This window comes from Leptonychotes weddellii, chromosome 7, assembly GCF_054177405.1.
Source record: "Leptonychotes weddellii isolate Sample4059 chromosome 7, ASM5417740v2, whole genome shotgun sequence".
NCBI lineage: Eukaryota > Metazoa > Chordata > Mammalia > Carnivora > Phocidae > Leptonychotes > Leptonychotes weddellii.
In genome coordinates, this window is record NC_138375.1 from 59964442 (window position 1) to 59978449 (window position 14008).

At 57.4% G+C, this 14008-nt stretch overlaps 1 protein-coding gene and 1 long non-coding RNA gene across 3 annotated transcripts in view; one reads left to right on the forward strand and one right to left on the reverse strand.

The window, feature by feature from the left end:
• Positions 1–14008, reverse strand: part of LOC145722618 (uncharacterized) — a 99202-nt gene that overhangs the window by 56363 nt on the left and 28831 nt on the right. The gene's annotated exons all lie outside the window — the stretch shown is intronic.
• On the forward strand, positions 1464–13916 carry SLC34A1 (solute carrier family 34 member 1). 2 transcript variants are annotated; one of them, XM_006733139.3, is made up of 12 exons: positions 1464–2272; positions 2416–2565; positions 2662–2790; positions 2862–3005; positions 3910–4021; positions 4145–4340; positions 4423–4518; positions 10088–10157; positions 10437–10604; positions 11827–11943; positions 12044–12168; positions 12850–13916. In XM_006733139.3, exons 1-12 carry the CDS (start codon positions 2164–2166, stop codon positions 13351–13353), a joined length of 1920 nt encoding a protein of 639 aa, XP_006733202.2. In that variant the 5' UTR covers positions 1464–2163; the 3' UTR covers positions 13354–13916. The 2 variants fall into 2 exon arrangements, with proteins under 2 accessions (XP_006733202.2, XP_081682509.1); XM_081826383.1 differs by having other exon boundaries at positions 2416–2790.

The window sequence follows — 14008 nt, forward strand, 5'->3', positions numbered from 1 at the left end:
ATGAAAGGGAAACAAGCTTCTCAAAGGCTCCCTAAGAACCATCTCTAGGTTTCAGGAGTTTTGCAACAGACCCCATACCATCAACAGCCTCTCGATCCAGAAACCCAACTGTCATAAATTTCCTCTTTCTGCCATGCTCCCCCTCCCCCATTCCACCGCCCAAGTATCCCTGGGATGCATCTTCTCCTTATCCCACCTGTTCCACTTGATTCAGACCTCATCATCTCTCCTTTGGACCACCTCATCAGCCTCTTAGCTGGTCTCTCTGCTTCCAGACTTGCCCCTTCGACAGACAACTCCCCCTTAAAGAGGCCATTCTAAAATGCAGAACAGGCCCTTCTTGATATGAGCAGGGCTCCACATTCTCTCAGACGCATCCTGGATTTATGGTCGCACACTGGAGACCTTCCCTGACTCAACACTATGCAGCCTTTCCAGGTCTCTCTCCTGTTACTTCTTCCATCACATGCTCCCTCTCCTCCAAATGCCCCCAAGACCCACAGACAGACCCACAGACATTCAGATGCATGGCAAGGCTACTCCATGGGGAGTCCTGTCAGGCAAGAAGGAGGGAAAGGGGCTGGAGCCCCTGGGACTCTGGGAATAAGGTGCCTAAGTGGCATCAGGGTCTCTGCCTGGGGGCTGAAGATGTGCCATAGCTGGGTTTGGGTCTCCTTCAGGCTGAGTTTCTGTGTGGGGAAAGGGAAAGCCTGACCACAGACTCCCCCAGCAAAGCTGACGATTAGTAATTAACTGGGAGGAATCTCAGGGGGGAGGTTAATCGGGGAACAGAGGGAGGGCAGCTAGGGTTTTGGGACTTTGCCCTTGACCCAAGGGTATAAAGAGGAGGGTCCCAGCTCTTTCTCAGGCCCCTGGGGCTTCCTTAAGCAGCTGAGCAGGAGGTGAAACACAGAACCCCAAGGTAAGCTCAGGGCTTCCCCCTCCCAAACCCATCCCCAAGTCTTAGTAGGCAATAACCTATCACCCTCGTTCCCTCTCCTCTGCCCTAACTGCTTCCTTTTCCTGCACCCATAACATCTCGGTCCCAGTCCAGCCTGGCTTACCCCCCCAAAGTAAAGAGGACTCATGCTCTTCCAGGGCTTGGAATTTAGCTCAGGAGCTCCCCACAACCCCACCAAACAGCCAAGGGCCTTTGGGACAATATAGGAGTCTGGGGGTATGGGTTGCTGATATAGGCCGGGGTACTCCCACCCCAACAACCAAGAACTCCCGGGGCAGTTCAGGGGCCCTAAAGCAATCCAAGGGCTTCCCAGATTGGAGATAGAATGGGGAAACTTCCTTACCTAAACCAGTCCTGGTCTGAAACTCATTCATGGGAGAAAGGCCATCAGTGTTCGTTTGTTGCTGGGAGGGAGGGCGGAAAGTGGGGAAAGAAGTTCATTTGTGAGGGGAATCCAGGAACTTGGGATCCAGGCCAGTGGACCCCTCCCTGAGTGCACGTCCAGCTGGTCGCATGAGCCAGGTGTCCAGGGCTCCTCACGGCTCTCAGGATGTTCAGAACTCCCGCATGCGCAGCCTTGGCCCACATCTGCAAGCTCTGCTAACACCCGTTCCCTGGTCCCCTGCAGCTACAGGGCACTCCCAGCTCCTTCCCCTCCCGGGGCCCCTGCACGCAAGCCCTTCTCCCTCGCCATCCATTGGGCAACTCCTACTCATGTTCAGCTCAGCTTGGTCGTCTCTCCCCTCCACTCCTTGCCATGGGGAACTCAGGTGGCACTTGTATCTGTCATTAGAACACTTTGCCCCATTGCCACTTTCTATTTGAGGGATTATTTCATTGACCTCTGTCTCCCTGAGAGACTTGGAGCTTTCTGGGGGCAGGAATTGTCCTTGGACTTAGTTATCGCTGTACCTCAGCATCTAGCTCAGTGCCTAGGATAGAGTAGATTCTCAAGAAACACTCGCTGAATGAATGAATACATGAATCTGGGCCGAGTACCTGAGTGTGCCTCTCTGGCACATGTGGGGGTAGAGGGTGCGCTTCACTGGGTGTGTGTTGGGAATCACACACCGTGGGTATTTGTGCGTGTGAGTACGTGGGTGTGGATGTGGACAGTGGGTGGGTGAGTAGGTTATGTGTGAGTCTCCAGGACACGGTAGCTGCCAGTCAGCGTTGCTGCTGCCCCACAGTGTGTGCCCAAGATGATGTCCTGTGGAGAGAGGCTGGGGGGCCCGACTGTCTCCCCACTCCCAGTCCGAGGCGGACACATGATGCGTGGGACAGCCTTTGCCTACGTGCCCAGCCCTCAGGGTGAGTACGGCTCCCATTCCTGGACCCTGTGTGCCCACAGTTGCTCACGTCCCCAGTGAGGTCTCCATCCCTCTGCCAGCCCGCCCCCCCAAACCTGCCTATCCCAGGGCTTCTGGGAACTCCTGACCAGCATCCCTCCCCAGTCCTGCACAGGATCCCAGGGACCCCCGCCTACGCCTTCCCCAGTCTCAGCGCTGTGGCCCTTACTGAGCACGGCTGCCCCTATGGGGAGGTTCTGGAGCGCCATGACCCCCTGCCTGCCAAGCTGGCCCTGGAGGAGGAGCAGAAACCAGGTGGGCCTGGGCAGAGGGTGGACAGCAGGGGCAGCAGCACCCAGTGCCCTGGCCCCTGGCCCCTGGCCCGTGTGCTCACGACTGCACCATCTCCAGAGCCTGGGCTGGCCCAGAAGCTGCGCCGGGCTGGCATGACTCTCCTCAAGGTGCCCCTGATGCTCGCCTTTCTCTACCTTTTCGTCTGCTCCCTGGACGTACTCAGCTCCGCCTTCCAGCTGGCTGGAGGTAGGGCCAGAGGAGGGGACCGGGACAGGGTTCCTGAAGGGCATCAGGCAATGCTGGCTCATGCTCCTCAGGGAAGGTGGCTGGTGACATCTTCAAGGACAATGCCATCCTGTCCAACCCAGTCGCGGGGCTGGTGGTGGGGATCCTGGTGACTGTGCTGGTGCAGAGCTCCAGCACCTCCACGTCCATCGTTGTCAGCATGGTCTCCTCCGGCTGTAAGTTGGCCCACCGGGGCTAGGGAAAGAGCGCGGGGGCCTGCGGGGGCTGGAGGGGGCTGAGGAGGTGTGTCCGGGCTGGCAGCCAGGGGGAGAAGTGGGGCCAGGGAGCTAAGGGCAAGGGCAAGAGCAGGACTCCAGCATCTCCCACTCTGTCTTCTAAGGCATGGCCAGGAGTAGCCTCAGCCAGGAGGGGTGCCTCAAGATCTGGAAAGGTGGCAAATGGGGAGTCCTGCCCCAGGAAGCCTCAGCTCCATACCACCACATAGTCACTTATTCCATCGGCCAGGGAAACAGACTCTGCTGGAGATGTACATAGGATTTATTGCAAGGAATTGGTTTACATGATTGTGAGGCTGGCTAAGCAAATCCAAACTCTGTAGGGCAGGTTGTTAGGAAGGGCAGGCTGGAACTCTTGGGTGGAAGCCAATGCTGGATAGCCTCAGTTTTGCTCTTAAGGCCTTTAATCTCACTGGATGAGGCCCACTCAGATTATCCAGGCTAATCCCCTTTACTTAAAGTCAACTGGTTGTAGAGGTGAATCACACCTGCGGAATACCTTCACAGCAGCATCTACTGTCGGATCGAATGACTGAGTGCCAGAGCCTAGCTAAGCTGACTCATGAAGCTAACCATCACACTCGTGTACACGTGCACACATGAGCACAGATCTGCATTTGCATGCAGGACATGGGTCCTCAGATACATATGTGCACACGCAGTGCATCTGTTCACTGTGCACGCACACACATCACATGTGCCCGCATGTACTTGTGACACCAAGGCTGGGCAGCGTCGTGGCAGGACTGGGGGCTGGGACGTGGGCAGCAGGTCTGGAGGGAGATGTTGCAGAGGCAGGAGCTGGGTGGTCCTCACACAGTTAAGAGGTCCCCTCTTCTACTAGTGCTGGAGGTGAGCTCTGCCATCCCCATCATCATGGGCTCCAACATCGGCACCTCTGTCACCAACACCATCGTGGCCTTGATGCAGGCGGGGGACAGGACTGACTTTCGGCGGTGAGGGGGTAGAGTCGTGAGGGGCCTGTGTGTGTCGGGGGAGGGTGGTCCCAGGTGCCAGGAGCCCCCAGCATAAGTGCATCCTGGCCCCGGCCTGCCCTGCAATATGGCCTCCCTGCCCAGGGCCTTCGCAGGGGCCACGGTGCATGACTGCTTTAACTGGCTGTCGGTTCTGGTCCTGCTGCCCCTGGAGGCCGCCACCGGGTACCTGCACCATGTCACTCGACTGGTGGTCGCCTCCTTCAACATCTGTGGTGGCCGCGACGCCCCTGACCTGCTCAAGATCGTCACAGAGCCCTTCACCAAGCTCATCATCCAGGTGGGGGCAAGGCTGGCATGCAGTGGGGGCGGGGGGAATGGAAGGACCCCCCTCTCACCCCAATCCCACATCTTGCACACAGCTGGACAAGTCTGTGATTACCAGCATTGCCACCGGTGATGAGTCCCTGAGAAACCACAGTCTCATCCGGATCTGGTGCCACCCAGACCCCACAGGGGTGAGTCTCAGGCCTGGCCACAAGTAATTCTGTGCCAATCCTTTCCAGTCTCCCAGTGGCTTGAGGCAGCTATTATCAATCAACTCGAGTCGGCATGTCATCGGGAGAACGTATCAGAAAGAACTTGGGGGGTGGAACGCAGCAGCCTATGTTTCAACAAGTCCTCTAGGTCTGCTCCGTGCTCAAGTTTGAGAACCACTGATCTGGCTCTACCTTCTGGCTTCACAGGTAGAGAACAGGCTCCGAGAGGCCTGCCGGAGCTTGTCCTACCATTTCAGGGCCCTGAGGACAGGTCTAGCAGTCTAGGGCTCTCTTCTCTCCGCTAGGGTGCCAGGGGGAGTCATGATTCAGCTGTGCCATGTTTTGAGGCCCAGGTAACATGGGGAGCAGGTGGTGAGGAGGTTATGAGGGCGCCTGGGGAAGCTGAACAAGCAGGAACAAGACAAGTGGGCCATGTGGAGATCTCACTGGAGACACGACAGCCACTGTACTCTGGTCGGCGCTCCTTCTCTGGGAGACTGCCACAGGCGTGTGTCCATGAGTCCTTCTGCCCGGAATGGAGATGTGTTTGGCTCAGTAGCACACCTGTGGACCTGCCATGACACCAGGCTCACAAGAAAGCAGGCGATCGGCATACTTTCTCACTCAGCCACGGAAAGGGAGGTGCTTCATCAAACCCATAATCCACGGTATTTGCTTCTCCTTAATTATCACATCCAAGAAGCAACTCCATTCAGAACAGAGAGAAGGAAACCTGAAGTCCAAGGCTCGGCACGGCCTGGCCCCCTCATCCTTCCTACTTGCTACTTGATGTCACCGGCCCTTGATCCTAGCGTGAACAGAGAGCATCCTTTCAACCCAACCTCTGTGTGGCTCCTTCGCATCTGAGCATCTGAGCATCTGAGCATCTGGGCATCTGGGCATCTGAGCACCTGAGCATCTGAGCACCTGAGCATCTGAGCAGCTCTGGTTCAGCACTTCTGAGTGTTCTAGGTAGTCTGACATCAAAAAGCTCATGCGGGCAGCCTTAGGCTGGCTTTGTGACCCCTCAAACACAGTGCTGCCTTCTCACCAGCCCCCTGGGCACTCTCTGAGCTCTGTGAATTGCCCAAATCCTCTTCACTTCATAGCAGAATCTGGACGACACAGAAATCACACTGCTTGATCTTTACAGAAAACAAGCCACGGGAGGGAGCTCCTGGGCTGTGGAGTCCCTCCCTCGGGCTGACAGAGCTGCTGCCCACCTGCAGCCGCGCCCAGCAGGCTGCCCCTGCAACATTGCGCCGGACGTAGCCTGCCCCTGACGGAATCCTCACGCAGCGCTGGCGAGGTGGACACGAGCATCCCGTCTCCCACTCGTGCGAAGTCAGCCACCTGAGTTCACTCGGCGGGGGGCTGTCCCCACTGCGCCCGACACCGCTAGCTTGAGCACTGGCCTCGCAGCCCAGTTCTCCCGGAAGAGCGGGTCCTCCAGAGCAGTATCCAGATGGGATTTCCCGGGCTTGAGAGTAGCTGAGGGGTGGCATCCAAGCTCCCTGTTCTCACCCTCTCTCGAGGTCGGGTCAAGTGGAACACGGCTCCGCAGCCGAGTACCTGCTCCGGCCATGTGTACTCGTGGCTCCTCCTGCACCAGACTCGAACTTTTCCTGTGGCCACCGAGTCTCCCTTCCAACCTGTCCTTGTGGCCTCCAGCTTTCACCCAACTGGACACCCAACCTCGCCCAAACCAGTCTCCAAGGAACCCAGTCACCAAAGGCCGTATTGGGAATCTGATGGTTTCCAGATGGTGGAAGAAAACCCAGAGGCAATTTTAATGTTCCAACACCTCTTGACCCTCCAGGCCTACCCCGGTCCTGGGAATTGCCTTCTTATGTACTCACACTGTGGATTGTCAACCATACTTGCCTGGCTTAAACAAGCATCCTTTGAGGACTTGCAACCAGGGAAATAGGATTTATCACTGGCCCATTTTCCAGGCTCAGAGAGGCTTGCCCAAGTCCATACCATCGAGGTAAAATGAAAATCCTGGTGGAATCTGGAGCCCATGCTTCTGAACCTCCATCTCGCTGCCTCTTCCAGAAGCCAGTCTGGTGTCCCACCATATGTGTCCATTTCCCACTCTGCCCATCGGGCCTGAATACCACCAGGCGACCACAGCCACCCAGAGACTGCTCCAGGGGCAGTAGGTGCTGCTCTAAGAAGGAGTTCTCCTCTTTGCCACCAGATGGCGCTGCTGGCACGGTGATTTCTGCTTCCAGAAAAACAAAGCCCTTAGAGCCCCCCTTCCCCGGCAGGCTGAACTGCAGCACAGGCCCACATCCTGTGTGTTTCTCCCCAGGGAAAGGATTCTTGGAGCCTGACAGTCTTCTGTGAGCTTAATCATGTCCTTCAGTTCCTACTGGCACTTAAATCCTAACTCTCTTCCAAGATTCCTCAAAACTAGCCCCTGGGAAGAGGTGGGGGCGTTATAGACCTCATGCTGCAGGGAAGGAAATTGGGGCCCAGAGAGGTTAAGTGTTTGGTCCAGTGTCACACAGCTGGGAGTGGCTCAGCTGGGGTTTCAGCTTAGGGCTCCTGGGGCTCATTTATTCTGTTCTTCCCACAGATTTCACCACCCCCAGGCCCAGGAAGGATGGGCACATCTAGGGGTATGTTCCAGACCCTGGGCTGCCCAGTTATTTGTCAAGGCTAGAGCTCCCACCTTCCTGACAAGGAAGCCCTGGGCCTGCTCCCTCCGCTCACTCAGTACCCACCCCCAGCCTGACTGTGCAGCCTACCCACTCTCCGGCATCCCCACCCCTACTCCTCTCTCACACTTTCCAGTCTCTGCATCCCCCACCCCCACCCCCACCCCTATGAGCTCAGCCAGAGCCACACAATCCTGGCAGGAAGGTCAAGTGTCAAAACCCTAGGGGCCTTAGCCCTCAGCCTTGCCCTGCCCTAACGCAGCCAGCCCTGAGTGGGACACCCCCCCACCCCCGGGGCCCCGTGAAGTTCCTCCCCTAAGAGACCCTGGGCCCAGCCAGGTCAGTGGGGCACAAGCTGGTCAGGCATGCATTCATCTCAGGGATCATCTGCCTCCCAGGGCTCCAGGCTGGTCCACCATGGTCTTCCCCAACAGGGCCAGGACCCTGAGATACACCTGCAGGAGCCATTGATCCTGGCTAGGACGTCAATCTCACACAAACACATAAGCACACATCCTTCCCACTGTGTGATCCTATATGGGCCCAGGGACGGAGGGGATCTAATCCTGATTAGGAGGCACGATGTCTTACTGAAGACTTATCATGAGATAAGCCTGCGGAGAGCACTTCACACACATTTTCTCCTGTAACCTCTACAACAGCTTTTTTTTTTTTTTAAGATTTATTTATTTATTCATTTGACAGAGAGAGAATAAGCAGGGGGGAGTGGCAGGCAGAAGGAGAGGGAGAAGCAGGCTCCCCACTGAGTAGGGAGCCTGATGTGGGATTCGATCCCAGGGCCCTGGGATCGTGACCAGAGCCGAAGCAGACGCTTAGCTGACGAGCCACCCAGGTGCCCCTTTATAACAGTTCTTATGTCATCCTGCTTTAAACAGGCTCAGAGAGGTGGCATGACTTGCCCCAGGTCGTTGGTGTAAAAAATGGGACTTGCTCAGATCTGCTGGATGGCAAACACACGGCTCTCCCCCTTACACCTGGCTCCCTCCCACCCTTGCGGCACTTAACACCGATTTTCCAGACCGCTTTTCCAGCAGAGCCCACCAGAGACTATTCTCTCCTGGTTTCTCAGCTTGAAGCTGTGGCCTGGGTTTGAGGGTGCCCCAGGGCCCTGGTTGGGCCAGCTAGAACACAGAAGAGCACACTGCCCCACTCACACTCATAGCAGCTCAGGCCCCTAAGAGAAACCAGATTTGAAGCCAGGCTCCAGAAATAGTTCTTACCTCTATCATATATTTTATAAATGACATGGTTTGGAATAAACCCTAAAGGAGCCATGCCATTGAAGTGCCGCTCCCCCGCCTGAGACACGACCCTCAGCACAGGGGAGGTCTGGGGCTGTGGGTGCGGAACTTCCTGGGACCAGAGCCCATATCAGCTCCCAGAGGCAGCAGAGGGTGAATAAGGAAAAGTTGTTGCTCTGGCGTTTTGCCTGGAGCCCTGGGAGTAAGTGTCCCTTTCTGGGGCTCAGTTCTTCCTTTGGGAGATGGTTTCTCCTCATCCAAGGTCAGCCCATTTTTTCCTTTCAAGGCTGGGATCCTGAAGGAAAGATAAGGCTCCCCAGTGGCATTTAAGAAAAAAATAATTCCTCAGACCAATGAGGCTGCAAAGTAGTGGTCCAGACCAACCTGGCCCTCACATAATTGTAAAGTATGGGGTTTCTCTTGTAGAATTGGGCCATTTGGCCATGCGGGGCTACGTCCCTGGATGGTGACACTGGCCTGGAGCTGAGGGGCTGCTGCCCCTCTAGGCCCAACACACACCCCTCCACCACCCCCACGCTTAGACTGAGCCCCTCATTTAGGCTACCTGCCTGGCCCTGGGCCCTCTGAACTGGGGGGCCTCCCCCGCCGAGGAGTAGGTGGGGGATGGAAGAAAGGTGGGGCCTGGACTTCTGCCCACCGATGGTCCCCCTCACCCCCTGAACCCTAACTTCTCCCGTAAGGATTTTTTTTTTTTAAGAATTTATTTATTTGACACAGAGAGGCACAGCGAGAAAGGGAACACAGCAGGGGGAGTGGGAGAGGGAGGAGCAGGCTCCTCACTGAGTAGGGAGCCTGATGTGGGGCTCAATCCCAGGATCCTGGGATCATGACCTGAGCCGAAGGCAGCCGCTTAACGACTGAGCCACCCAGGCGCCCCTCCCATAAGGATTTGAGCGAGAGGACAGTGGAGCTTGGGCTAATGGAGCCTCAGGCGAGAGGATGGGGCACAGATGCTGGGGAAGCAGGGGGCACCAAGAGAGGGACCGGTAATAAAGGATGGGGAAGGGAGAGTTTTCGGAAGGAGGGCCATAGTCAGAAGCACCCAATGCCAAGGAGAGGTGGAAGAAAACGAGGACAAGAAGCCACAGGATCAGGATGCCCCTGTGGGCCCCAGTGAGAGCACAGAATATTCAGAAGGCTGACCATGGCCAGATTCTTGTATGGCAGGCATTTCCACCCCCATCTCTCCAGCAGAGAAGACAGGCTCAGAGAGACAGGCCAACTGTCCAAGGGCATGTAGCCAGAAGGCCCACCTCCCTCCTCTCCCTAACTCCCCCCTTATCCTCAACCCCAGGCTACATTTTCCTAAATTGTCCCTAAGTCATTCTCCTCTTTTTTTTTTTTTTTAAGATTTTATTTATTTATTCGACAGAGAGAGACACAGCGAGAGAGGGAACACAAGCAGGGGGAGTGGGAGAGGGAGAAGCAGGCCTCCTGCTGAGCAGGGGGAGTGGGAGAGGGAGAAGCAGGCCTCCTGCTGAGCAGGGAGCCTGATGCAGGGCTCGATCTCAGGACCCTGGGATCATGACCCAAGCCGAAGGCAGACGCCTAACGACTGAGCCACCCAGGCACCCCTAAGTCACTCTCCTCTTAATCTAGGCTCCCACCCCCATGCCCAGGGCAGAAGCCAACAACAGCTGGACCGTTGGAAATGCCACTGTGGAGAAATGTGAGTGCCTGCATCGTGAGAGATGTTTGGCATGGCAGGGGCAGAGCTGGGCAGAGGAAGGTCTGCCCCCCCCCAACCCCCACCACTGCTGCTACCAGGCCCAGGAAAGCTAGCTGTCAACCAGCTCAGCTCCTGGGCTTTGGCTAGGCCCTGCTGTTGAAGCTGAAGGAGGCTGAGGTGGGATCTTAGGCTCCAATCCCGAGAGGGCAGCAAAGGTGGGGGGTTGGGGACCAGCTGTAGGGGTTCAGCTCTCAGCAGCTTGACACTCCCCCCTGCCAGGCAACCACATCTTCGTGGACACAGGGCTGCCCGACTTGGCCGTGGGGCTCATTCTGCTGGCCGGCTCCCTGGTGCTCCTATGCACCTGCCTCATCCTCCTCGTCAAGATGCTCAACTCTCTGCTTAAGGGCCAGGTGGCTAAGGTCATTCAGAAGGTTATCAACACTGGTGAGCCCCCAAAAACTGGGTGTGCGGGCCCCAGGATGGGACCTTCCAAATCTTACTAAGTCCCACCGCTGCCTTGCTGTGTGATCTGAGCGAAGCCCTGCCATCTCTGAGCCTCAGTTTCTCCCTGTGAACAAAGAAGGAGTTGGGTTGGGTGTAGATAGATCTGAGGCTCCCGAGGTGCTGGCAGCTGGGGATCTGCGCCTCCTCTGGCTGTGGTTCCATTCGAGTACGTGGCTCAAAACAGATTCTCAGAGGCCACTGACTCATTCAACAAGTACTCACACCCGTGTGCCCAAGCATGGGGTAGTGCCAAGGATACAGAGCTGAGCCACAGAGATGGATCCTACCTTCAGGGGACTCCCAGCCCAGAGGAGGAGATGGATGTACAATGAAAAATAAATGGTCAAGGGGGATACATTCAGATAGAGGAGTGACTGCCAAGGAGAAAGCAAAAGTGACAAATAGAGAATATGGAAGAAGCTGCTTTCAATGGGCAGTCAGCTGTCTCCGTGAGGGGGCCGAAATGAGGAGTTGTCAGATGTGGCTGAGGGGTGTTCGGGGCGGAGGGAACAGCAGGTGCAAAGGCACAGAGGCAGGGACCAGCTGGGCAGAAAGGTGGCCAGCAGTGTGGTGGGAGCTCAGTGAGCGAGGCAGGGAGAGGTCGGCAAGGTAACAGGGATAGAGCAGACCACAGGGCCCCCACAGGCTGTGTTCAGAGCCTGGACTTTATTAAGGGTAATGGGGGCCCTTGAAGGGTTGGGGCAGGGGAATGACACCATCTGATTTTCATCTCAAGCTTCATTTCAGGCTTTGGGGACGGTGCCCGGCCCTGGCGGAGGCTGCATAACAAATACTGGAGTCAGGTGGATTCAAGGGAGCTTAGGGACGAGAGAAACAAAGTTGGCCAGAGGGCCAAGGGTCAGGGAGGGCTTTTCAGCAGCCGTGGTATCTGCACTGAGCCCCAAAGAGGAACATGTAGAAGCAAGGAGGATATTCTGGGCAGAGGGAACAGTCGAAGCAATGGTGTGAATGAACCAGGCTGAGAAGGGCCTTTAACCCAAGATCAAGGAGGGCGAGTAGAAGCCACCGCAGTTGAGCAGGGGACTGCACTGACAAGGCCCCACCTGGAAGCAGGCATCCAATCCCTCCTCCCTAGGGGGGGCCCTGGCTACTCTGTCAATGCCCTCCTACTGACCCTGCTGGGACGGGGGTGTCCTCGTAGACTTCCCCGCCCCCTTCACCTGGGCCACAGGCTACTTTGCCATGGTGGTGGGTGCCGGCATGACCTTCGTTGTCCAGAGCAGCTCTGTGTTCACCTCAGCCATCACCCCACTCATTGGTGAGTGCCCATGGTAAGGCGGGGCGGGGGTGGGGCAGCTGGCAGGGAAAGGGCTGAGGGAGGGGCCCGGGGAGAACCTATCCTCTCCGTCTGCCCCCAGGCCTGGGTGTGATCAGCATCGAGAGGGCCTACCCCCTCACATTGGGCTCCAACATCGGCACTACCACCACGGCCGTCCTGGCCGCACTGGCCAGCCCCAAGGACAAGCTGTCCAGCTCCTTCCAGGTGCGTCTGGGAGGGTGGCTGCCAGGGGCAAGACAGGACTGGGACTGAGTCGGGGCACCTGACCCAGGGTGGGACACCATGTAGCAAAGTTTTTGACTGCCTACTGGGGGCCACCCACTATGCCAGGCTCTGTGGAAACCACACGGGGCAAAGTCGGCCTGGTGCCACCTCCAAGACCTTAGCATCTACCAGGCGCAAACTACTCAGATAATCACACAAACAACAGCTAGTGGGATTTGCACTCTGAGGAAGGGCTGCAGCACGACAGGGGCTGGCCCATTCTTGGGCACCAAGGACAAGTAGGGGGGGCAGATGGCAAAGGGGTTGCTGTTCTAGGAGCAAAGGAGTAATGACAAGCCTGGGGCTGGGGCCAGGGCTCAGACCAATCAGAAGGCCAGAGCTGCCGAGCCAGAAACTAGTATCCATCTCTCTGCTGCTGGGTTTGGGCAGGATCTGCTGGGCAATTTGCGAGAGGGGTCAGTGGGGGGGGAATGTGTAGTGTTAGGGCAGCATTTATTTACCACCTGGTCCAGAAGTGCGTCTCAGTATTTTACCAGGAGCACATCAGCTCTGATTTTCCTGCTGCCCAGGCCAGGCCAGGCTTCGCTTATCTACCCCAGCTGGCATGATGGGGAGCCAGAGCCCATGCCCACTTCAGCCCCTCTGCCCTCTCCTCTACAGATCGCCCTCTGCCACTTCTTCTTCAACATCTCGGGCATCCTGCTGTGGTACCCGGTGCCCTGCACGCGCCTGCCCATCCGCATGGCCAAGGCGCTGGGCAAGCGCACCGCCAAGTACCGCTGGTTTGCCGTTCTCTACCTCCTCCTGTGCTTCCTGCTGCTGCCCTCGCTGGTGTTCGGCGTCTCCATGGCAGGCTGGCGGGCCATGGTGGGTGTGGGCGCGCCCTTTGGGGCCCTGCTGGCCTTTGTGGTGCTCGTCAGTGTCCTGCAGAATCGCAGCCCCAGACACCTGCCCAAGTGGCTGCAGACGTGGGACTTCCTGCCCCGCTGGATGCACTCCCTGCAGCCCCTGGACCGCCTCATCACCCGCGCTACTCTGTGCTATGCCAGGCCTGAGCCCCGCTCCCCCCCGCTGCCCACCAGGGTGTTCCTGGAGGAGCTGCCCCCCGCCACCCCGTCCCCCCGCCTGGCACTGCCTGCTCGACACAATGCCACCCGCCTCTAGCCTGCGGCCCCAAGTGCCACCGGGGGCAGGGAAGGGCCTGTGCTTGGTGCCCGCTGTGGAAGGGCAGAGGGGCGTGTCCGTGCACTGTGGGCACGGGCCTACCCTTGTGTGGGTCCTCAGGGGTCTGGGCTTGCGTGACTGAGAGTCAGTGTGTGGTGTGTGTGTGAGCATGCTCAGGTGAGACCGTGTGTCATCCTGCATGTGTGGACTGACGCACCTGTGGGGAGCTGTGTGCAGGCTGCGGGGTACCTGGCTATGATTTTGAGTCCTTGGCCCACAAGGGGGTCTTGTTGGGAGGCCTGCGCTTGGTTCTCCTGTACACACAAGTCCGACTCGGCGGAGTGGGAGTAAGGGTGGGTCTGAGGACATGACTTGCGGCTGTTTGCTTGTGCGGAGATGTGGGTGCTGAGTCACTGGCTGAGTTCTCACCCCTCCCGGTCACCTTCCTTCCTCCATTATACCACTCTCCTCATCCTCACCAGCTGTTCTGCAGCACTGCCACAACCCCCTTTCCCGATACTGCATGGTGAAAAAGGAATTAAATTCTCATTATGCATTTACAAGTCTGTGTGCTCTCCATCTGGGGAGGGAGGTAGGCCATGGCTCGGGGTTCAGCAGCACTATTTCCTGCAAGCTCACCCCAACAACCCACCTA